The sequence below is a fragment of the Martes martes genome (assembly GCF_963455335.1).
Source record: "Martes martes genome assembly, chromosome: 1".
NCBI classification, from domain to species: Eukaryota; Metazoa; Chordata; class Mammalia; order Carnivora; family Mustelidae; genus Martes; species Martes martes.
In genome coordinates, this window is record NC_137888.1 from 214,460,906 (window position 1) to 214,484,655 (window position 23,750).

Below are 23,750 nucleotides of genomic sequence, written 5' to 3' on the forward strand. Positions count from 1 at the left end.
TGGAGCCCCCGCGGCCTTTCCCACAACAGTCTGACTGTAAGTCCTTCCTTCCGGCTGCAGCGAGGACAAGGACGGGGAAACCCCGGGAGGGGGAAGAGGACAGGGAGAAAGATGAGAAAGGCCAGTGCGGGCAGAGACACAGAGACACAGAGAAAGGGGGGCAGAGACGGAGATGGGAGCCTGGGAGCCAGCCGCAGAAACAGAAGAGAGACACAGAGACAGAGAGACACGGGGCAAAGAGAGACCCAGGCAGGACATAAAAATCACCCCTTTACTCACCGCCCGACCGCAGGGGTGGGGACCCACCCTGGCCAGCGCTCCACACTCCAGGCCACAGAGACAGAGACATACAGGGCCCTGGGGAAGCAGCCCCCCTGTGGGACCTTCTCTGAGCCACATGAACGCCAAGGGACAGGCTGAGCCCCTCCAGATGTGGCGCCTTCCCTGGACACTCAAGGAAAACCCGGGGAAGGGCCACATTCCTACCTCCCCACCCTAGCTGGAAAGAGCCGAGCAGCCCCAGGGGATTTCAGGGGACTTGCCCAAGGGCAGGGAGGCTGGGGGTGGGAGACTCCCGGCAGGGCTGGAGTTAGGGCAAGGAAAGTGACTCAGGGCGCACAGACTCGGATGCCGTCTTCCCTTAACGATCGGACGGTTTGCTCATCACGGACTTCGGGTCGTCCGTTCTGATTTTCTACGACATGAACATAGCCCTCATTCCGGGGCCTGAGCTGTGAATGTGCAAGATGGGGGCCTCACCTGCGAGTCCTGCTCTACCCCATCCCTGTCCTCCCGGCCCCGGGGGCGGGGGGCACCCAGAGATCAGACCATACGCGTTCGTCCTCCACTCTGAGCTTTTATTCCTGGGGTCCGGGGCGCTGTCTGGCTACAGGACGGACAGGACAGGACGTGGGAGCAGGGGCTCGTGGGGTTCTCCGGTCAGGGCCGGCGGGGGGGCACAGTCAGGGCTGGGGTCGACCCCGGCCAGTGCACGCAGGGACCAATGGGGCGGTGGACGCAGCCAAGTACAGCGGAGCAGGCCCAGGGGGTGTCTGGGCTTGGAACGTGAGCGCGGGAGCCCGGACGCCCCGCGATGCTCAGCGGCCCTGAGCTTGGAGCCTTTGCATCTGTAGGATCTGGTTCAGGATCCTCTGCACATCTTCATCCATCTGACCCTGGGGTGGGGCAAGCAGAGGCCACGGGGATGCCTGGGCACTCCTGTTCTGGCTTCCCTGTTCCCTCCCTCCCCACCCCTGCAAGGCCATGAACCACCCAGCACCACCAGCCCCCCCCCCATACAGACGGGAGGACAGGCCCGAGTGCTGGTGGCCCGGCATGACTCACCTGAATGGCGCACAGGAGGTGGCTCCTGTACAAGGCCACCACTGCGCTGTGGTCCCGGGCAGCCTCCTGTGGGTATGGGGGAGGGGTACTTGGAAAAGCAGGCTCCCCCCCAAAAACATGCCCCAAAGCCCCCTTTGCACACAGAGCCCGTGCGCCAGTGCAACAGCTGTTAAAATACAGAACCGCTTTCCTCCGCCCGCCTGTGACCTCACCTTCAGTTGCTCCTGCAAGGCCTTGACCTGGCCTCGGAGGGCCTCCACCTCGGCGGTGCCCGGGGCCCCCGGCTGGTCCTTCAAGGCCTCCTTAAGACTGAAGACTTCCTTGGAGAGCTCTGTGATCTGGTGGGGAGAGATGCGGACGGGGGGACCTCCAGTCACCCCGAGCCTGGGGCGGGGGCGTTGGACCTGTCCGGCACCTCCCTCGGGAGGAGGCCGGCAAGGGAAGGTCGCAGCCTAGAGGCCGGCAAACTCTTGGCCCTTGGGAGTCTGGCCCGTGAGCTAAGAATGGCTTTCACATTTGTAAATGGTTGGGGGAGAAATGTCAAAAGAAACGTGGTGTTTCGTGACGTAGGATGATGATCAAATCGCATCCACATTTCCGAGCGCGCACACGAAATGTCATGGGTGCGCGGCTGCCGCCCGTTCACGGACACGTCAGAGCCGAGAACACGGACTCTGGCTCTTTCCAGAAGTCGGCCAATCCTGTCACAGCCCTTCTTGCGGGCTCTGGGAAGGGGAGGCTGATGGAACAGAGGCCCACGGCAGTCTGGCCTGGTGGGGCTGGGTCAGGTTGCCCTGGGTTTGGGTCCCTCCCTGCCCCTCTCCTGCAGGAGATCTCGGGGAGACAATTTAACCCCTCTGAGCCTCAGTTTCCTTATCTGAAAAGGAAGGGGAATCACGGTTCTCACCTTGGCGGGTTACTGTAATTCTGAACCGAAGTTAAATTGAAACTCTGCCTGGCAAACAGCAAGCACTCAATAAATGCTGGGCTTTATTATTATACTACAGATCAGAAGTTCTTAACCAGGGGCCATCCTGCCCCCGGGGAACCCCAGGCCATGTGTGGGGACGCCTATGGCTGTCCCAACTGGGGGTGCTCCTGGCATAGAGAGGGTGGGGTCAGGGATGCTGCTTGGCCCCCACAGCGCCCCCCCAACAGAGAATGACCTGACCCGAGTGTCACTCGTGCCGAGGGGGAGAGTCCCTGCAACCAATAAACCAGAATCACAACCACAATTTTATTTTTGTTTTGCAAGAGGCGATCGTGGGCTCAGAGAGGTCGACTGACTTGCCCACGGTCACACGGTGAGCTAGGGCTGGGGGGCTCTCCGCTAACGTGCCCTGGGCTCTGGGAGTCACGTGTGCTGCCCAGTGACCGCGCGACCCGACGCGTCACTCTGATGTGTCACCCTTGGCCTCTCAGAGCCTCAGCGCGCTCATTTAGAAAGCAGCAGTAAGAATGCCTTCTGGCTTCCAGGGTCAGAGGGAAATTAAAACCGATAGTGTGTGAAAACCACCTAACTCAACAGCCACGGGCCGCCGTCACCCATCATCATTACGGAAGACCAGAACTTGGGAACCTGGGTCCAAACACTGGCTGAACCTCTGCATGCTGTGCAACCTCGGGGAAGTGGCATCCCCTCTCTGTGCCTTGTTTCTCCAAGTGGGGACAATAAAATCACCGATCTTACAGGAACTTGACGCGACAATTAAATGTGTTGGTCTGTGTCAAATACATAGCTCGGGGCCTGGCACGCAGTAAGCGCCCAGAAAATGTTACTGCGGTTATAATTCATAGTTAGAACAGTCCCCACATGTCTGAATTGTCTCTGTCCTTCTTTGCGCCTCAGTCTCCCATCTGGAAAATGGGCTGATTGCCTCAGACTCGTTCATCTGGGCATTCTTGGATTTCCCCCAACCTCTAGTGGGTGGGAACCTCCCTCCCAGGGAGCGCAGGGAAAGGGGACTCACCTTCTTATCCTTCTCCTTGGCCATGTCCAGGGCCTCCTGGGCGCGGCTCTGGGCCTGGCGTGCCCGCTCGGCCTCCGTGCGTAGCCCCCGCAGCTGCTGCTCTGCTGTGGCCAGCTGGGCCTCGGCGGCGTGCCGCTCACTCTTCATGAACAGCGCCTCCCTCTGGACCTACAGCCCAAGCCCACGCGTGACCCTGAGGACACGGCGACCCCAGAGTCTCCTGACCCTTCCATTCTGGCCTGAGGACATTCCAGCCCAATTTGATATTGAGGAGTTCAACTCAGGGGGTCCTGGGTTCTTCCCAGACACCATGACGATTCTGACCCATTCTGACACTTCTGACGTGCTAGCTGTGTGGCCTCGGACAACTGACTTAACCTCTCTGTGTCTGTTTCCTCGCACGTAAAATCAGGGTAATAACAGCCCCCACATCACAGAGTAACTGTGAGAAGGAAATGGACAAATCCCAGGCATGTGCTTCCAAGAGTGCGCGGTGCACAGGGAATGTGAGGTTCAAGGTGCTGTGTCGTCGTCACTAGCCTTCCTTTCTCTGCCCGTGTTGTAAAGGCTTATGGGTTTCTTACAAAAGAAACAAAGCCAGAAAAACGTGGATGAGACGCAAACCAATGTCTACAAGTTGATGACTGCATTTTCACAAAAATATCAAGATCAGAGAATGTCAGCTTTGCAAACATTGGCCCTCCCGGGGGGTGGGGTGTGGTGTCAGACAGTGGCCTTTGTAGAAATAATAGCTCCAGGGGAGTGTGGGTAAGTAGATGTTCCACTCAGTACAGACTGGCTACACCTCTTTTTTTTATTTAAGATTTTATTTATTTATTTGACAGAGAGAGACACAGCAAGAGAGGGAACACCAGCAGGGGGAGTGGGAGAGGGAGAAGCAGACTCCCTGCTGAGCAGGGAGCCCAATGCGGGGCTCGATCCCAGGACCCCAGGATCATGACCTGAGCTGAAGGCAGACTCTCAACAAATGAGCCACCCAGGCGCCCCCAGATTGACTACATCTTAACAATCAAAAAAGAAAAATCAAGTCCACAGATAGATGAAGCAAACAGGGCTTGCGAACTTTACCCCCAGAAGTGGTCGTGAGCAGGTGAAACTCAGGAGATAGAGATGAAAATGGGCGTCCTCATGCTGGGCTTCAGCCTCTAGTAAGTAGGTGACAGGTCTAACTGGTTTTGAAAGAGTGTTTTCTTGGGAAAATTATAATCCTGGGTGCCCTTTATTGACCTCTTATGCTACGACCGTACTAAATCCTTTGTGTAGTTTAAAATATTCAATTCAATTCAATTTTCAATTTTCATCTTAGGACTCAGAAGTATTATTATCTGCGTCCTAGGGGTGAGTAAAGAGAGGCAAGCAGAGAAAAATGCTTTCCTGACAACAACTAATGAACGTGGCTTCTTATTCACGTATTTTGTTATAACACCTACTAATGTTTATGGATTTTTTAAGACAAGAGATGGAATCAAATGTCCACCACAAGGGACAAAAAAAAATATATATATAGAGCGCCTGGGTGGCTCAGTGGGTTAAAGCCTCTGCTTTCGTCTCAGGTCATGATCTCTGGGTCCTGGGATCAAGCCCCGCATCAGGCTCCCTGCTCAGTGGGAAGCCTGCTTCTCCCGCTCCTGCTCCCCTTGCTCCCCCTGCTTGTGTTCCCTCTCTCTGTCAAATAAATAAATAAAATTTTAAATATATATATATATATATATATTTTTTTTTTTTTGGTCACAGTCCCTGGTCTTAAAAAAATGAACAGCTCAACACCAAAATCAACTAGATTCAAAATATTAGATTAAAAATCTCTGGGCATAACAACCCACTACTCTTGGGCTAAAGCATCAAAAATGATCCAGAGGCAAAATGACAAATTCTAAACAGCCAGTCAGAAGAACCACAGGGAGCTTTCAGGCCAGCAGAAAAAATGGACGTCATAGTAAAAAACATCAGGGCAAAAAGGCCAATTCACTGCCTACAAAACGACAAGTGGACATCGATCCCTACCTCACACCATACACACCATTAGAGCCGAAGCATGAGCACCACTGCGGAACCAAAGTGATCAGTCTGAGAGCTCGTGTGACCCTGGGGTGCACAGAGGACTCCCAGACAAACCATTAGAAAAAATGATGGGGTCGGGGCGCCTGGGTGGCTCATTGGGTTCAGCGTCTGCCTTCAGCTCAGATCATGATCCTGGGGTCCTGAGATCAAGTCCCATGTCCCAGACTCCTGAGCAGAGAGCCTGCTTCTCCCTCTGTCCCTCTCCTGCTTGTGCCCTCTCTCTCTCTCTCCCTCTCTCTCTCTCAAATAAACAAAGTCTTGAAAGAAAGAAAGATGGGTAGATAGATGGATGATAAGGTTAAAAGCAGCCGAAGGTTTTGAAAAAGATAACACAAGTTGAAACGTCCAAGAGATCAGAATGGCCACAGGGTTAGCCGTCCACCTAGAAACGCTAGCAGGGTCAGGTGTCTACAGGACCAGAACCGGGGCTGTGGGTCAGACCGCCAATGGGCCGCCGGCCGGGCTGGGACTTGGCTGTGCTCGGCGGGGGCCCGGCCGGGCTCACCTGGAAGACCTCGGCGCTGGTCTTCTCGTGCCGGCGTCCCAGCTCCTCCAGCTGCCCCTCCAGCCGGGCCACGTCAGCCTGCAAGGCCCCCACGATGCGCTCGTGCTCCAGGCGGGCCACGCTCCCCACACGCTCCCGCTCCAGCTCGGCCCGCAGCCGGGCGGCCTCCTTGCCCGTGGCCACCACCTCCTGCTCCAGGCTGGCGGCCCGGCCCCGCAGCTCGAGGGCCTCCTCCTGCAGCCGGTGGTGCTCGGAGGCCGGCACCGCCGACTGCCGCAGGGCCTCGGACGCCTCGCGCAGCTCCGCCAGGCCCCGCCGGGCCTCCTCGCAGGCCGTGGTCAGCTCGGCCGCCCGGGCCTCGGCCGCATCCCGTGCTTGGCCCAGCTCGGCGGCCACGGCCCGCTGCTGCTCCCCGGCGGCCGTGGCCACGGCCAGCTGCTCCCGCAGCACCTCCAGCTCCCGGCTCTGCTCCAGCCGCACCTCCTCCCGCCGGGCCAGCTCTGCCCGCAGGCCCCGGGCCTCCTCCTCGGCCAGCAGCCGGCCCGCCCGGGCCTCGTCCAGCCGGGCTGAGGCCGCCTCCAGCTCCCGGAGGCGGGCGTCCCGGCCTCGGAGGTCCTCCCGGGCCTGCTCCAGGGCGGCCCGCAGCTGGACCACATCCCCGCCGCCGCCCCCAGCAGCTCCGCCGCCCTCGGCCTCCCGCACCCGCTCCCGGAGCCGGCCGGCCTCCGCCTCTGCTGCCTGGCACTTGCCGTGGGCCGCCTCCAGCTCGGCGGCCGCCTCCCGCTCCCGCTGCCGGAGCGCCTCCTCCAAGCCACGGATCCTGGTCTCCAGCTCCGCCTGCAGCTGTTCCGAGGCCTCCGCAGCCCCGGGGTGGAGGACTGGGCCCGGGGGGGCCCTCGGGGCTGCGGCCGCCCCCGCTGTGGCCTCCAGGCGCACGGTCTCCGTGCCCGCAGGCTCGGCCCCCGCAGCACCTGCCCCGCCGGCCGTCATTGCCGCTTCCTCTGCTTTCGGCTCTGTGGCCTCTGCTCCCGTGGCCTTTGTTTCAGGATTTCCTCCCTTCCCCAGAGCCTCGGGTTCTGTGGCCTCGGCCCCTGTGGATTCTGTTTCTGTAGCTTCCGTGTCCATGGGTTTCGTGTCTGTGGCCTCGGCCCCCGTGGGTTTCGTGTCTGTGGCCTCGGCCCCCGTGGGTTTCGTGTCTGTGGCCTCAGCCCCCACAGATGCTGCCTCCACAGTTTCCACTCTTGTAGCCTCCTCGTCTGTGGTCTCAGCTCCGTTCACTTTGGCTCCCGGAGCCGCGCTGCCGTCGAGCTCCATTTCCATTGGCCCGTTCCTGGTGGTCTTGACTCCCGTGCCCATGCCCTCCCCCACGGCTGCCTCCTCTTCCCCAGGGGCCCCCCGTGTTCCCTGTCGCTCCAGTGCCCGCAGAGCCTCGGTGTGCTGCCTGCGGAGCTGGTCGAACTCAGCCCGAAGAGAGTCATAGAGGGCCAGAGGGATGACCTCAGCTGACCCGTTCACCTCCATCTCGTCCCTCTCGAAGCTCTCCAGGATCTGGGAGGTAGTGGGGAGCTGGTGGGAGCTTGTGGCCATGGGGGCTCAGAGTGGCCCTGCCACCTTCCCTGCCCACAGACTCAGCCGTGTGCCCACCCTGACCCCCCAGGGAACGATCCCTCGGGTCCTCAGATCTGACCCGCCCCCCCCCCGGCTGTCCTGGGCCTCGGTTTCCCCACCTGGACCTTCTCCATCAGTTCCTGGTTCTGTCTGGTGAGGGCAGCCACCTGCTCCCGCAGTGAGGCCAAGAGCTCCTGGGCTGAGGGGCTTAGCTGTTTGGAGAGCAGAGCCTCGGCCCCTGGGGGGCGCAGAGAGTCAGACCCAGGGGGCCTGGGCCACGGGGGATGGGAGCTAAGGGTCGGAGCCCCCAAAGCAGGCAGATGGAATGAATAACGGGTGGGGGCCGACCTCCCTCCCGGCTTCAAACTCTCTCCATGCCTGCGGGTCGTCTCCATTTCCAGGGGCCTCAGGGACAAGAGGCACAGGGGTGCGCGGAAGGAGAACGGGGTTGGGGGCTCACCTGGAAAGTCAGAGAGTTCGCCCTCCTCATCCTGCAGAGTGGCCACATCGTAGCTGGTGTTCTCCCGCTCATTCTGGGGAGGGCACGGGGTCCGGCTCAGGTCCCTACCCCCTTCCCAGCCCCAAGACCCGCCCCCAAGAATCTAGAGCGGACAGGGGAGTTCATGCGTCTCCATCGCTCCCCAGGCGCATGACTGGCTGTGTCTGGCCCACAGTGTTTGCCGAGTGCCAACTGTGTGCCACGGGGCTACGCTGGGCTCCCCGGGAAGGGCAGGGAACAGCCCAGCCACTGTGCAAATGTGTGACCATAATCCAATGCCTGGGGGGTGTGTGCACATCTTGTGTGGGGGGGGACACGGAGAGAGGGATGCGGGACTGCGTCCCCATGAGGGTGTGTCCAGGATCCTGCACTGGGGGTCACATGGGGCTGAGGGTGTCCGCCTGTGAGTGGGAACAGCTCAGAGTTTGTGGGTCTGCGGGGAACCTGGGGATGTGGCGTGGCCCCCGCCCCTCCCGGGCGCCTTCCTGTGACCGTGTGTGATCTGGTGCTCGTGTCTGAGTCTGTTGTGTGGGTGTGATTGCTCCAGCGGTGTTTGCGGATTTGGGTGGGTCTGTGTGCGAGAGCACAGGTGCTCGCGCATGTTTGTGTAATCACGTGTTGGGGGAAATATTTGTACGTGTGCATGGGTTTGTGGGTGTGCCGTCTGCGTGGGATGGAGGAACGTCTGTTGTGTAGGCGCCGGTATTTCTGGCGTGCGTGTGGGAGCGCGCGTTCCTCACGGATGCTTGCTGTGGTCGCCGGTTTAAGGTGCAAGACCACGTGTGTGTGAGAGCGGCCGCTCACCTCTGTGGGTCCCGGCTCCGCGTTTGGAGAAGTGTCCACTTTGTGCCCGTTACGTGTGTGGGTGTGGTGTCTGCGATGGCGTGTCTGTAGGTCTGTTGTGTCCTCGTGGGAGAGCCTGTGCGTGTACTGCTGTGGTTGTCCCGCAAGCGCGGTGGGAGAGGCCCCGCCCCCGCCCGGCCCCACCCCCCCCACCTCCAGCAGGGACAGCCGGCTCTGCAGACTCTCCACCTCCCGCCCCAGGCTCTCCTTCTCCTCCTCCTTCTCCGCCAGCAGCTGCTGCAGCTCTTGTACCTGGAAGGGGGGCGGCAGCAGGGGGGGGCTTGGCCAGCCTCTGGGAGGAAACACGGGGTGCCCGAGGGGCTGGCTCTCTGCACCTGCCACCTACCTGTCTCTCCAGGCTGTGGAGGGAGCTGGCCTCTGCCTCCGGCAGCTGACGGGAAGAACGGGGGAACAGGCTCAAATCTGGGTTGAGGGCCGTCTCCGCCCCACCCCCGTAGTAGCCCCCGATCCCCATCAGACACCGGCTGTGCACCCACCGTGCACCCAGCACCTTGCTCTGCCCCCTGACGCGTTACTAAGGACTTACTGAGTGTCTGACCCTGTTTGGGGCCATAATTCATTCACTCGCCCCCTGAAACACCCGTTCTTCCAATAAACGTCAAGCGTGTACTGTGAGCCAGTCGTGGTCAACCATGCCCATCCCCGTGGGCTTACAGTCAAACGGGTGAACATGAATAAGATGCACTTCGAATAAAAATAAAGGGAACTGGGAAGCGAGTGGGAGCTACCACAATTTTAAATAAGCTAGGCAGGGGAGGTGTCTTTGGCAAGCGGTTTCTGAGCAAAGACCTAAAGGAAAAGAAGGAGGGAACCACAGGAGCACCTGGGGAGGAGTGTTCCAAGCAGAGGGCACCACACGCGCAAAGGCCCTGGGGCAGGAGCAGGCCTGGAACATGGGCGGGAACAGCAAGGAGGCCCGCAGGGCTGCAGCAGCGTGAGCGCAGACCGAGAGAGGGAGGTGGGAGCTAGGAGAGGTGAGGGGAGTCTTCCCCGCAAAACCGCACCCACCCCAGGCTTAGCCTGGCCCCTCACCTCCGGCTTCCTCCGTTCCCGGTGCTGCTCCAGGCCCCGGATCTTCTGCAGCAGGCGGCCCCTCTCCTGTCGCAGCCGCACGATCTCCTCATAGGCATCTCGGTCATCCTGTGCCCCCGCCCCAGGGACCCACCACCTTCACGTGAGGCCCCGGGGCTGCCCCCTCCTACAGCCTCCTACACCCACTCCTGCTGCCCCCGTTCCTCCCCCTATAGCCGGGGTGTCACTCACCGGCAGGGGGATGCTGGCAGGGGGCTGAGGTGCCTTCCGCTTCTTGGGAGCCCCTCGCTTTTCATGGCTGGACACGGAGTTCTGGGAGAAGGGGGGGGAGGGGGCACATGGGGAATGTGCCAGCCTCCCACCCAAATACACCAGCCCAGCCCCACTACCTGTCATCAGCCCCAACTCGGTCCTCGCTTCCTGTGTGGCCCTGAGCAAGCCCTTTCCTCTCCCTGGCCCTTGCTTATCCTGGCATAAAAGTGGCCGTGCTTCCTGACAGTTCCAAAACTAATGCTTTGCTCTCTCCCCCTCTTTGTGCCTTGGTACGTGGTACTAGACCAGATCGCCTACAAGTTCCCTTTCCGTGTGGAACTGAGATGCTGTAGAGCTGGGAGGGAGAAAGAGGCCTTTTCCATGACCTACACCGGCCCTCACCAAACTCAGTTCCCTCTACCACTCCACTCCAGCCCCATGATTTGGCCCCATTCCCGCAGAGTTCTCACCCGGTTCTGAGAATTAGGCTGTGGGTGCTGCTGTCACTTGGTGGCAGCGTACCCAGAAAGTGGCATTCATCCCAAACAGGTCTTCCTAGGCCATAACCCCGGGACAAAAGTCCATCTCCTCCTCATTCCATAAAGCTTGGGGCAGGGAGGGGGGAGGCAGCGTGTGCAGGGGGAGGGGACTCGTTCACTGCTTAGAGATCCGTACCTGAGATGATGCCTCGCCTGAGTCATCCTCTAGGAGGGCAGGGAAGAGAGGGAAGCAGGGTCAGGCACTCTGTTTTAGGGACTCCATTCCCAGCCCTAGGAAGGGCACGAGGGAGGGGACTCACGGCTGGAGTGGGCTACCAATTCCCCCAGAATCAGGACTTTGAAAGTAGGACTCAACTACTTTTGCAGATGGTAACAGGAGGGCCATCTAATAAGGGGAGGACAGTGGCACCTCCAGGATGGCTCAAGTAGGGGTGCCAAGTCTTAGGAAGGGCAAAGATCCAAGGATAAGGATGGCCCAGGAAAGCAGAGTGGACCCCTAGATTAATCCAAAAGCTCTGGGGCTCCTTGAAACTGTTCTGAGTAGCATCAGGGGACACATGAAACCTCCCCTGATGCAGCAAATAGGGATCCCTTGAAACTACCTAGAGTAGGGAAAGGGGTGACAAGATACTGCTTGGAAGGAGATGGGGTGCTTGAAGTTGTATGGGGGGGGCTTGCATACCACTGGGTGGTGAGGGGCGCTGTGCCGCCTCCTGCAAGAGATGCAGGATGAGTTTGTCTCCCGCTAGGGCACCGTAGTGAGCAGCGTCCTGGCCCAGTGCGTCAGTGATGCCTGGCTGGGCCCCGCCTTGCAGCAGAACCTCCACTGTTTCGGGGTTGGCCCCCTCACAGGCAAACATCAGGGCTGTCCTACCAGGAGAGGGGGCTACTGAGGAAGCAAAGACGTTCTCAAACCCCCAAGCCCTCCTCAACACCCAGGCTGGGGTTGGGGGGGGGAGAGGTCAACGAGTTCCCCCACCTGCAGAAATTAACGACTGGCTCAAGGTCACAGGGCATACAATGGACTAACTGGGAGGGCAGATACTCACCTCCCCTGCAGGTCCTGGTCATTTGCTGCTGCCCCCTGCTGCAGGAGGAGGCGGCACAAATCTGTGTGACCCATCTGAGCTGCTATGATAAGGGGCGTTGTACCTGACTGGTGGGAAATGAGGGGAAGGACGAGACAAAAGGTGAGAGGCTGACCTTGTAGGTAGGGAAGCCTTTGTGAGTGCCCCTGAACCTCACTCCAGACCTTTTCATACTCTTTAAAGGGAGCCTGGGGTGCTGCCACTTGGTGACGGTGTACCTCAAATACAGCCTCTTTCCCAAAAAGATCCCAGAGGCTCACCCGATCTCGGGGATTCAGATGTGCCTTGAAGGAGCAAAGCATTTCTGAGCAGGAGATGCAGCCGCCGGCCGCTGGAAAAAGAGGGAGGGTAGGTGGGGCAAGGTTTAGACATTTTCTGGGGGCCTTCTGCCTGGGATGATTCTTACCCCTCATTTCATGAGAAGTTCCCACCTTCCCTGGGAGGCCAAAGGCAAAGGTATGACCTCAGGAAACTGAGGTTCAGACAGGTCCCTGGTCAGCCAATAGGGTCAGAGACAGAGCTATGATTAGGTCTGCTAACCCGCTGTCCCAAGCTCTCTCCATATTCCATCACAGCTCCCTCTTAAGGTGGAACTTTTGACTAATTTTTATGTATTTCTTCTCTTTCATTTAACTAGCATTGTTTAACTATTTAACTATTAACTACCACACTCCAAACCTCATATAGAGGGTATTAATGTTTGCTAGAGGGATCTGACGTCGGTTGAGACTGGGCAGGCTTCTCGGGGCTGGATCCGAGTTCCGAGTTTAAAGGTGAAAGAGAGACGGTAGATGTTTCTGGGTAGGCAAGAGCCGTGAAGTGGGAGAGAGCCTGGTAAGGTCAAGGGAGTGGGAGACTGTGTACGTCCAGAGCCGTGAAGAAAGAAGGAAGGGTTTCACTCTGGGGGTCACTGGAAAAGTCGACAAGCTCTACCTGATGGCCATCTCTGTGCCTGAGCGGGTATGCAATTTGGTTTTCTGCTCCCCATGCTTAGAACGGAGCCTGACACCCAGAGCAGGAACTTAATATTTATTGCACGAAAAAAACCTAGTGATCTTTCACTGTGACAAAAGGCATTTGCCACCACTAGGTGGCAGCATACTCCAACGGCAGGGAAGTTTTAACCCGTGCCTTAAAACCCTAAAGCAAACCCAAATGCATTCCGTGTTCCCAAAAGGTCATTCGTTTCTTGAGCCATTGGTGAAAGTCATTCCCTAATCTCACGGGCATGATGGACGGATGTTGGGCTGGGGTCGGGTTCGGGCAGGTGGGGGCCTTCCCCTCCCTCACGAAGGAGTTTGGATTGGATGATTTTGAAGGGTGCTTGGACCTTTGGCCTGCCTGAGATCCTCTAGGATTTGGTCAAAGAAATTGCACTCTGGTCACACCCCCCTCCCCCACACAGCCACCACCGTTGTCACCAGGCCTGGCAGACATCAGGCTGTGCTTTGGGGTCAGACAACCTGGGTCTTCTCTACTTTCTCACGGGCCGGCCTCAATCACCTAGCCTGTCCAATGGGGTGCCTCTCTGTGGCCCAAAGGGTTGCTGAATTTTAATGCTGGGCCCGTTGCCTGGCACACAGCAGGTACTCGGAAGGAAGGAGGAAGGAGGCAGGACGTTCACGGTAGGTCCCCGGGACCCCGGGTAGAAGAATCCCAGCCCTGCACCCTCCGGGTCATCGTGGGCAGGGCGAGGCTGGGCTGTACCCACCTGCATGATGCAGGGCTGTCCACCCACTGCTGTCCACAATATCCACCACGCAGGAGGCCTGGGACGGGAGGGGTGCGGGTCACTGGAGGTTCCCTAGGAACTGCCCCTTCTTGGGCCGGGATGTCCTTCTGGCCTCTCTCCCCTTAGCGCTTCCTCCCCCATCTCCTCCCGGACCCCCAGGTGACTCGGCTTTTAGAAAAATTGGTGAGAAAGTGGAAATCGCCGGGAGCTCAGGAGAAGCTGAGGGTTTGGGGGGCTGATGGGAGCTCGGAGAGTGACCGTGGCTAAGGACGACCTAGGGTTTGGGGCAAAGCTGGGGCTCGGGAGATATCTGGTACTGGGAGTATATCTTGGGTGTGGGGAGTAACTTGACACTCGGGGAGCATCTGGTTGTCCAGGGAGAAGCTGGGGCTCAGGAGTAAAAGAGGCTAAGGCATAGCTAGGATTCGGGGAGTATCTGGGAGCTTGGGGGATTTCTAGAACTCGGGGAGGAGGGGAGGGGGCCCGAGGAAGGAAGCATCTCGGGTTGAGGGAGTATCTGACACCAGAAAGTAGATGACCTGTAGCAGCTGCTTCAAACATTGTGGGTGCCCGTACTTGGCGGCCAGGTGGAGGGCGTTGTAACCTGAAAAGCAGAGAGCATCTGCTCGGGCTCCACCTATGCAAGGACCTTCCAGCTGCTCCCCAAACCTGCGTCAACCATCTGTGATGAGCCTCCCCGTGTCCAGTAAGTCCCCAGATCCCAGGTACTTCTCCAAACCATGCTACTCCCAGTGGCCAGGGACTCTCCAAGCTCCAGCTAGTCTGCACCCCAGACGACACTCCACTCCCATGCACTCCTCAGGCCCCCCTGCCCTGGCGACTCCCCACGACCCCAGCTCCTCTATATGCTCAAGGACACCGCCCCTGGGAATCCAGCTGCCCTACATGTTCCGGCTAGTCTGTAACATGTGCTACTCCATGTGCAATCTCCCGGTCTTTGATACTCTACAAATCCCCTGCTGCTCCCCGAGTCCTGGCTGCCATGCCTCCTGGGCTGCCCCAAACCTTCAGACATGGCTACGCCCCAGCCCTACTTACCTCCTGAGCTCCAACTATCCCCTTTGGCCATGCATTCGATCTCAGGGCCCCAGTTAAGTCAGAGGCCCAGATTCTCCTTTTGTCCTAGCTACTCCACATACCTGAGATACTACTCCCTAACCTCTGCTTGTGAGTCTCCTGTCCCCAGATACTTCTCAAGCTCAGGTACTCCTCTAGTCCCGTGACTTCCTCTGACCACTACCTGAGTCCTGACCACTCCAGGACCACAAGCTGTTGCCTGACCCCGATCGGTGCCAGCTAGAGTCTCTTTCCTTCGGCACCGCAGTCTGACATGTCCCTGTACCTCCCTGGGAGCACCCAAAGGAATCCTCCTCCTTTTCAGGGAAGCCACAGAGCAGGACCCAACCGGACCCTCAGGCTGGGTACCTGGTCTGAACTCCTCATCCCTCCCCCGGGCCCGGCAGGCAGTACCTGCCCCATCCGTGCTCATGACGTTGGCGCCGTGAGCCAGCATCACCTCTAGGCAGCTGGCTGCACCCCTCATGGCAGCCAGGTGGAATCTGGAGGTCAGAGATAGGGGATCAGCTGCAGGATGACCAACCCCTCATCCCTCACACCCCCCAGGGCACGGGCACTCACGCGGACTTGCCCTCGGGGTCCAGCTTCGTGGGCACCAGCCCCTTGCGGGTGATGAGGGCGGCCACCCGCGCCGCGTCGTTGCTTTCCACGGCCTGCAGCAGCCGCTCGTCACTTTTGCCCCACTCCTGGCTCTGCGGGGGACACCCAGAGGGTCGTGGGGCCAGGCGATCTCTGCCCCCACCCCGCTCCCCCTGGCTGGGGCTCCAGGCTTCACCACCTGCCCCTGGGCACTTGCCTGGCGCCTGCCTCTGGCTGCCGGCTTCGGGATGGGGCAGGGGCCGCAGGGCGGGCAGGAGCCAAGGTCAGTGGGGCTGAGCCGCAGCTGCAGGGGGAGGTGGTCCTGGGTGGGGGTCTGAGACAGCATCCCCCCAGCCTGCATCCCCCAGCATCTGCCCCCAGGTCCAGCCTACACCCACCACCAGCATCATCCTAGTAAATTTCCCCCAGATCAGCGCCCCCCCCGCTGATCCTTTAGTGAAAACCCCCTTCCAACATCACCCCCACCTCCAAAATCCTCCTACAGGACCCCCTAAAAGGGTCCCTTTAAATGTCCTTCAGAACTGTCCTCCGTCATTCATCCTTCTTAAACTGACCTCAAAAGGCCACAACTGTCCCCCAATGTTACAGGTTCTATTCCCCAAAACATGTTACTTAGCATGAAATGCATTCCAAAATGTCTTCCCCAAATTCCTTAAGTTTCTCCAAAATCATCCCCCCAAATGACCCCAACATCTGTCCTAAAAATGTCCTTCCAAAACAATCCCTTGGATGTCTCCTGAATTTGTTCTCCAAATGTCAGTATGTTGTCCCGAAAATGATCCCTCAGAATATAGTCCAAATTGTCCCCTCAAACGAACCCACCCAAAAACTGTTCCCCCAAATTGTCCCTCCATATTTTCCAGTGTCCCCATCTGTTCTCAAAACTGCCTCCCAGAACGTCCCCATGTCTCCCCAAATGTCCCACCCACCCCCCAACCTCTGCGCCGCCCCCCCCAACCCCCTCACTCCGGGTCCTTCCAGGGTCTGGGGGCGGGGGTCCAGGTCGGGCGCGGGCAGGGGCGGGGAGGGGCGGAGTGGGGAGGGGAGAGTAAGGGCCCGAGCCCCGCCCGCTCCCGCGCCCCCTCCCCTGGCCCTACCGCGGAGGAGGTGGCGGTGCACACGCACAGCTGCTTCATGGCGGCCGGGGCGCCGGGTGCCGGGCTCCGAGCTCCGGGAGGCGACCGGGCCGGAGGGGAGGGCGGGGAGGCCCCTAGGGAGGGACCGGGGGTTGGAGGGAGGGGCTGGGGGAGCCTGGAGGGGGGGCTGGAGGGGCCCCGGAGGGAGGAGCTGGGGGCTGCGGGGCGGGGGGGGGGCGGTCGAGAGGGAGGGGCTGGGGCGGCGGGGTAGGGGGGGTCCGGAGGGAGGGGCTGGGGGGGGCTGACGGAGTGCCTGGAGGGAGGGGAAGGGAGGACCCGGAGGAAGGGGCAGGGGGCATAGGTCGGGGAGGGGCTGGGGGTCCCGGAGGGAGAGGTGGGGGGTAGCTAGTCGGGGCCGGGAGGGAGGGGCTGGAGGGGCCCCGGAGGCGGGGCTGGAGGGCGCTGGAGGGACGGGCCGGAGGGAGGGCCTGGGGGGGTCCGGAGGGAGGGGCTGCGGGGTTTGGAGGGAGGGGCTGGGAGAGCCCGGGGGCGGGGGGGCTGTGGGGCGGTGGGTGGGTGTCCGGAGGGAGGGACTGTGCTCTGATGGAGGGCCCGGAGGGAGGGGCAGGGGGACCCGGAGGGAGGGGCAGGGGGCAACGCGGGGGTGCTGGGGACCCTGAGGGAGGGGCTGAAAGAGCCCGGAGGGAGGGGCGGGGGGGCTGGACGGGGCCCGCAGGGAAGGGCTGGGGGACCCGGAGGGAGGGGCTGGAGGGAGTCGGAGGGAGGGGCAGGGGCCTGGAGGGAAGGGCTGGTGGGGGCCGGGAGGAGGGGCTGGAGTGCGCTGCAGGGGCCGGAGGGAGGGGCCGGAGGGAGGAACTTGGGGGTACTCGAGGGAGGGGTGGGGGTCCCGCGGAGCTCTGTCGCCGGGCCCGCGCGCCCCGCCCCCTCCCGGAGGTCCCGCCCCCACGGTAGGGGTCGTGTGGGGGAGGGGCTAGTCTCCGAGACCGGGAGCCGCCCGGGCACTCCCTGACCTTCCTGCTTGGAGGAGGATGCGGTCAGCGGGGCCGGCTCCCTCGCCCCCGAGGGCCGCCCGTCGATCTCCGGGGACCCGCCTGCAGCGTCTCCGCCTCGTCCGAGCTGGACGCGGGTCGCAGGTGACTCCGGGCCCGAGCCCCCCGCAGACAGAGCTTCCCACTCTGCGCGGCTACCGTTCTTGCGCACAGGGGGACCCAGCGGTCTGGCAAACTTGAACATGAATCCAGGGCCCTGCCCCCAGGCGCTCCGCACTTACATGTATGCGACCCCCCCCCCCCGCCCCAGGTACTCGCTCACCTGCTTCGGACTTCACTGTCCTCACCTGGAAAATGGGTTTCAAAATAAACCGTAGCTACCGCCCGCGGTGGGTTACCGAGGACTAAGGCGATCGGCCACGCAAAGCGCTCCCCAGTGCCAGGCACACAGTAAGGGCACTCAACCTGGATTCACTCGTCAAACGCGGATGTGCTGGCGTCCGCGCGTATCTAATGCTGAACCCGGGGACACAGGCCATCGTAGGTGGTCCGAGCACGGAGAGGACCTATCTGCTCCCAGGGTCTCTGTCTCCTGGGTGTTCTCCCAGACAGGGGGCCCTTGACGGCAGGGCTGGGCAGCCCAGGGTGGAATGGGGCCATCGGTAAATGTTTGCAGAGTGAATGAGTGACTCACAAGGCCAGGCCCTCTGAGCCATGTGAATTTCAGTCATTGAGTCCATTGTACAGGGTGCCTGGGGCTGCAACCGGCACTGGCTCCCCGTGGTGACAAGACATGGCCCCGGGGCCCCTGGCGGGACATATACACCTAGGGATTCATGAACCAGGGTGATTGGGGCTGTAATGAGGGAAGCCCAGGCCAACTGTGAGCTCAGAGAGGACTCCTGACACTGGGGAGTCTGGGAGGGCTTCCCGGAAGAAGGCATGGGAGGACGGGCAGGGACAAGATCCCGGTCAGGAGAAATGATGAAATTACCACTCGCCTCCACCAGCCCAGTTGCCTGTGTCCTGGTCCAGGACCAGCTGTTTGGGGCTCATAGTTAAGGGTAGGACAGAGGAGGAGGCCTGTCCGGGGAAGGAGGGGCAAACCAGGAAGGGGGGACGTCAGGGAAGCCACGAGAGCTTCCAAAGGTGGGACGGTCCACTGTGTTGATGCGGCTCCGAGTTCATGAAGGGGCCATGGGGTGAGTGGGGGAGACACAGGGATGAGAGGGGAGAGAAAGGATGAGTGCAGAGACAGCCTTCTGGAAGCTGGGGTTAGCAGCCGCGACTGCAGACGGGAAGGGGGAGCCTGGATCTGCCCTGGTGTTACACCAACTGTGTGACCTTGGGCCAGTCCTGCTCCATTTCTGGCTTTCAATTCCCTGGATGCTACATGGGATAGAGGATGCAGCAGGCACCCTAGGGCTGGGCGCCACCACCCAGGCATGCGGACATTCACGGCCGGATCATCCTCTGTTGGAGGGCTGTCCTGGGCAGCGGGGGGGCTGAGCAGCATCCCTGGCCCCCACCCACTGGATGGCCAGAGCACCCCCAGTGTGACCACCACAGACATCCCTAGACACAGCTCAGTATCCCCCCGGGGGCAAGATCTGCAGATTCTTCTTAGAACATCTTTGGGCAGGAGGAGGGAGAGGTGGGGCAGAGAAAGGGAGAGTCTGGTAATAAGTTATCGGGGACGGGTGGGTATTGAGGGCCCCTGTCTCTCACATCTGGCGGTGGAGTGCCCCTCTCATGCTTGCCCAGGGCGGAAACTGAAGTGGATCTCCCAGCTCTGGCCTCGAATTGCCCGGTGCCTTGGCCTGTCCTCCTGGATTCTATACAAGCTTAGACAAACACCCCTCAACCCCCCCCCCGAGGCACGTGGGCACCACCATCTCTTTCTACGTGGTCTACCCATTCCTACCCACGGTGCAGCCCCGTCCTTGCAGGCTCCATGCGGGGACACCTCTGCCCTGGTCTCTTAGTCCCTGGACTTGTCCCCCAGCTTCCCGAAGCCTGCATCAGCTCTTATCTCTCTCCTGCTCAAAACCCTCCAACAACCTCGGGTAAAATCCAGACTGCTCTCCTGGTGGGGGGGGGGGTGGCCCAAAGGTCTACAAAAATGGGTCCCCTGACATGCCAAATCCCACCCCCATCTGGTTTTATGCAGCCCAAGGGCTAAGAATGGTTTTTACACTTATAGGTGTGTGGGGGGGTGGGAATCAAAAGGAGAATCATATTTTGTGATCCATGAAAATGACATGAAATTCACATTTCAGGGTCTATAAATAAAGTTTTATTGGGATGGAGCCGAGCCCATCTGCGGGCAGCAATCTGGATTTTACTCCCATCGTGGGTCCGTGAAACCAGCCCTGATCTCCAGCACCTATCACAGGGTCTGGCCTGTGGTAGGGACCCAGTATTTATGTCTGTTGAATGAATTAAAGAATTAATAACTCTGGAGAATACAAATGAGAGGCAGACAGACTTTCCAGGAAGCAGTGGCAACCTATGGACCTCTAAAGGCTCCCAACTTCTTGCTTGTGGGACTTTTCTAAAACTTGACATAACGGCAGGAGACCCCTGGGAGCTCCAGGACGAGGCTCACGGCTCCAGTTAAATCCCATCTTACGGATGGGGAAACTGAGGGCCAGAAAGGCTCTGAGAAGGCTCAGAGCAAGGATGGCCATGTGTTGGGGCTTGAAGGAAAGACTGGTGGGAAAGAAGCAGAAAGGAGCAGGGAGGGTACGCCAGGCAGCAGGGAGGCCGCAGGGAGGACGGCCAAGGTACGGGGGCTGGCCTGTGTGCAGAGAAGAGGGAGGGAGATGTCCCCAGAGACAGCTGGGGGTGGGGGTGGGGGGCAGGTGTGTCTGTGTGTCTGCAGTCACGAAGTCACGGTGTTTGCTTTCGTCCCTCTGGGGAGCCGAACAAAAGCCGAACTTGACTCCTGCTGTCTGCCCAGAAACTGGAGATGGCCAGTGGAGGGAGGGACAGTGAGCTGCCCGGCTGACTGATGGGGGATGCGGAGGGCAAGCTTCTCCCCGTCCACCCACCCCCAGGTCTCTTGGCGCTGCTGCCCAGGCTCCTTCCTGCCTCCCAGACACCCCAGACACCCTCACACCCAGCCTGAGGCTTTAACCCCTGTCCGCACCCCCCACTCACCCCCGCACCTGAGCTACGCGACCAATACCCCCATGTCCCAAATTAGGTGTCTTTGGGGGTTTTTTTTTTGTTGTTGTTGTTTTTTAGCTGCACAAAACCTTTTGAAGGATTTGATTTCAATATAATACTTCTTTTGAAATGAAACAATGATATGGCTTGGGTTACCCCTGGCTACCACATCTCAGGAATTCCTGGGGGGTAAACGGGAACAGTCCACCTTAGGAACGGATTTCAGACAGGGTGCAGAATTTTAGGTCATTCCGCAGTTGAGTCTGACTCAATGCCACATTTTGTAAGTGGTTCGTGAGCCTTTATTCCTGCCTCTGTCACTCCCTACCTCTTTCTTTTTTTGTCAGTGGATTCCCTTCCCCACCCTAACCTCAGGGACGTCCTAGCTGTGTGACCTTGGGCAAGTTCCTTAACCTCTCTGCGCCTTCTCCCCTCATCCGTTAAGTGGGGATAATAAAAGCTCCCGCCCCATACGACTGTTATGAGGAATAAAGGAGCTAACATCTGCAAAGCACGCGGTGAGCTCCTTATGGTGTTCAAAAACACACAAATAAAACCAAAAATAGGTGAAGTAAGTAAAAATGAATTCAATGGTAACTACATTTAAATTTTACAAATGAAAATAAATCAAAGAAAAAGGAATATTAAGCTTTAAATCACAGAAATAAATAAATAAGATGGGTTGGGAAAACCTGACGGGGCCACCAGAGGCTGGGGACAGACCCACACTCACCCAAGTAGACGGGACGAGGCTGCACCCAAACCCAGAGCCATCTGACTTTATAAGCAGGCGTGTTCCTATGCCCCTTCCTTTTTGGCTTTCCAGGACTCCTTGGGCTGGGCCCACTTCAGGATCACCCCGCTCACACACTCTACTCCAGCCCAAGGAACCTGCTCAGCATCCTAAGATGCCCTGAATCCACCGGGCCTGGCCCACTCTCTGAACTTTGCCTGCCCTGGTCTCCACCCTCTAACCCTAGATTTTCTTAGTCTATGCCCTGGACTGGACCCCACGCTAGCAGGCTAGCAGGCACTTGGCGGGGGGGGGGGTGGGTGGGTTCGGGGGGGAGGCACAAGGGGGTGGGTACGACAGAAGAAGGAACATCTCCCTCTGGGAGTTCACAGTCCAAGGTATGGCCGCATGGGAAGCCAGCTCCAGCCCACCCCAGGGCCTTTGCACTGGCTGTCCCCTCTGCCTGGAATGCACTTCATTGAAATATACACACAATTCCCTCCCTCTTTCCCTTCTGATCTCTGCTCTGGCATCAGCTCCTTGGTGAGGCCTTCCTCAACAACTTGCTTTAAAGTTGCAAACATCTCCCCTGCCCTGCGGGCTCCCTTTCCTTGCTTGCCTTTGCACGTACAGACTTTGTTTACTATCCACCACCCAGCCCTACTGTCAGCTCCAAGAGAGCGGGCATTTCCTCTTACAACAGTGCCTGATACAAACGTTTGCTGAATGAATACTCAAAAGCCAGAGATAAGGGTCCTTGAGAAACTGAGTCCTCAGAAAAGCAAGTGGCCACTGGAGCTTGGGAGATCGGAGGTCCTTCTGGAAGAAGAGTTATGGGTCCCAAACAGGGTGGGCCTGGAGAGGGTTTGGCAGGCAGCAACGAGTGCAGGAGAGGGCTTTCCCAGTAGAGGGATCAGCCGGGGCAAAGGTCCTGTGGCTAGAAACTGAGCAGGAAGCAGTGGGGACAGGAAGGCAGCAGGGCACAGTAGACAGGAAAGGGAGGAGAGGGAGCAGAAGCTACGGGGTGGGAGGGGTTGGGTGGTGGGGAGCTTCGGGAGAGTCCAGAACCGGGAGGGGCCTGGTCGAATGGAAACTGCCAAAAGGATCAGAGGAGGGGCCGAGGACAGTGATCCAAAGGCCCAGTGGCTCCTCTGCCAGGCCCTGGGGCACATGAGCCTGAAATTGGGGGGCACTGGGCATCTCAGTGGTCTCAGACTCACCTCTGTCTTCTTAAATCGCGCCCGGAGGGTCTTCATGGCCCGCGTCTGATGGTTCTCCTCAACCCAGGCCACCTGGGGAAGCACAAGATTGGGGTGGGCTGGGTACCGGGTAAGCTGGAGGGTCACCCACCTCCCCTTCCTCAAAGGACCTCTTCCTCGTCCCTGGGCCATTTCAGACCCTCGAGCAGGACCCAGACGCAGGACACCCCATCTCCTAATTGCTGTGTGTCCTTTGGCAGGTCAACTTCCTCCAACTTAAAATGAGGGAGATAATCCCCTTTTGAGCCACTTGTGGTGGGTTTTCAGTGACATCCCTAGCATAGAGCCTGGTAAACAGTAGGTGCTCAATACATATACCTCACCAGTATTCCCTGTTGTCTGAGCAGATCCAGCCTTTCCTGGTCTCCAAGCTCCCATCTGTGCAGGTACTTCTACACAGAACGCTCTTTCTTCTCCTTCCCTGGCGAACTCCTACGTACCCTTCACAGGCGGCTTCCAAAATCCCGTGTTCTTTTTTTTTTTTTTTAATTTTATTTATTTACTTGACAGACAGAGGTCACAAGTAGGCAAAGGCAGGCAGAGAGAGAGAGAGGAGGAAGCAGGCTCCCCACTGAGCAGAGAGCCCAATGTGGGGCTCAATCCCAGGACCCTGGGATCATGACCTGAGCCGGAGGCAGAGGTTTTAACCCACTGAGCCACCCAGGCGCCCCAAAAATCCCATGTTCTGATGAGCTTTATCTGTCGTCCACAGGCTGAACTCCTAACTCCTCAGCCTGGGTTTCCCTAACCCTACTGGGGTCCCTTCCTTGGCCGCAGCCCTGGCTTTGAAGGCTGCAAGTGTCTGGGCAGGAACTGTCGTCCTGAACAGTGAGGGGCTCCTGGGGACTGGGCCCAGAGCTGAGGCCACCTTAGCACAAAGGCACGTTTCTCGGATAATCAGAGAAGATCATCTGCAGCCGAGTCATGCAGGCAAGTCACCCCAGGTGAGCAGAGGTGTCCAACCCGCCTGTGAATTCTCGAAACCATCCTTCCACCTGTCCGCTCACCGTCCTCCCATCAGAGCGTGTACACAGCCGCCCGCGGGCTACCAGCCACCAACTCACCTTCTCGGTTCCTCATGACCTTTCAACCACAGTTCGTCCACCATCCACCCACCATCCATCCACCTCTACACCCAACGCTCACCCATGCAACCCCCACCCATCCACCCCCCACCCCTGCAGTCACCCATTCACCCCTCCCGCCTACCCACCCACCTATCTCCCGACCAGCCGCCCCTCCCGCGATCCCTGCCCATCACTCGACACTCACCCTACCCTCTTCCTTCCTCTCTGTCTCAATCTCACCCAGAGCTGGGTGTAGTAAG

The 23,750-nt window shown here is 59.2% G+C and overlaps 2 protein-coding genes across 7 annotated transcripts in view; both read right to left on the minus strand.

Annotated features, from left to right (window-relative positions):
• FSD1 (fibronectin type III and SPRY domain containing 1) overlaps positions 1-23,750 on the minus strand; it is a gene marked incomplete at both ends in the record, with an annotated part of 516,986 nt that overhangs the window by 53,120 nt on the left and 440,116 nt on the right. The gene's annotated exons all lie outside the window — the stretch shown is intronic.
• Positions 1,088-22,420, minus strand: ANKRD24 (ankyrin repeat domain 24; the record flags this gene model as incomplete). Of its 6 annotated transcripts, none has more annotated exons than XM_080820900.1 (21): positions 1,088-1,175; positions 1,345-1,410; positions 1,557-1,682; positions 3,315-3,482; positions 5,902-7,449; positions 7,629-7,747; positions 7,970-8,042; positions 9,005-9,103; positions 9,198-9,242; positions 9,905-10,012; positions 10,136-10,216; positions 10,832-10,860; positions 11,339-11,526; positions 11,706-11,812; positions 12,005-12,075; positions 13,456-13,513; positions 14,016-14,080; positions 14,968-15,056; positions 15,136-15,266; positions 15,371-15,457; positions 22,385-22,420. In XM_080820900.1, 21 exons carry the CDS (start codon positions 22,418-22,420, stop codon positions 1,098-1,100), a joined length of 3,372 nt encoding a protein of 1,123 aa, XP_080677026.1. In that variant the 3' UTR covers positions 1,088-1,097. The 6 variants fall into 6 exon arrangements, with proteins under 6 accessions (XP_080677026.1, XP_080677023.1, XP_080677024.1 ...); XM_080820897.1 differs by having other exon boundaries at positions 12,005-12,119; positions 13,452-13,513; XM_080820898.1 differs by lacking the exon at positions 22,385-22,420 and adding an exon at positions 16,272-16,310 and having other exon boundaries at positions 15,136-15,260; positions 15,353-15,457.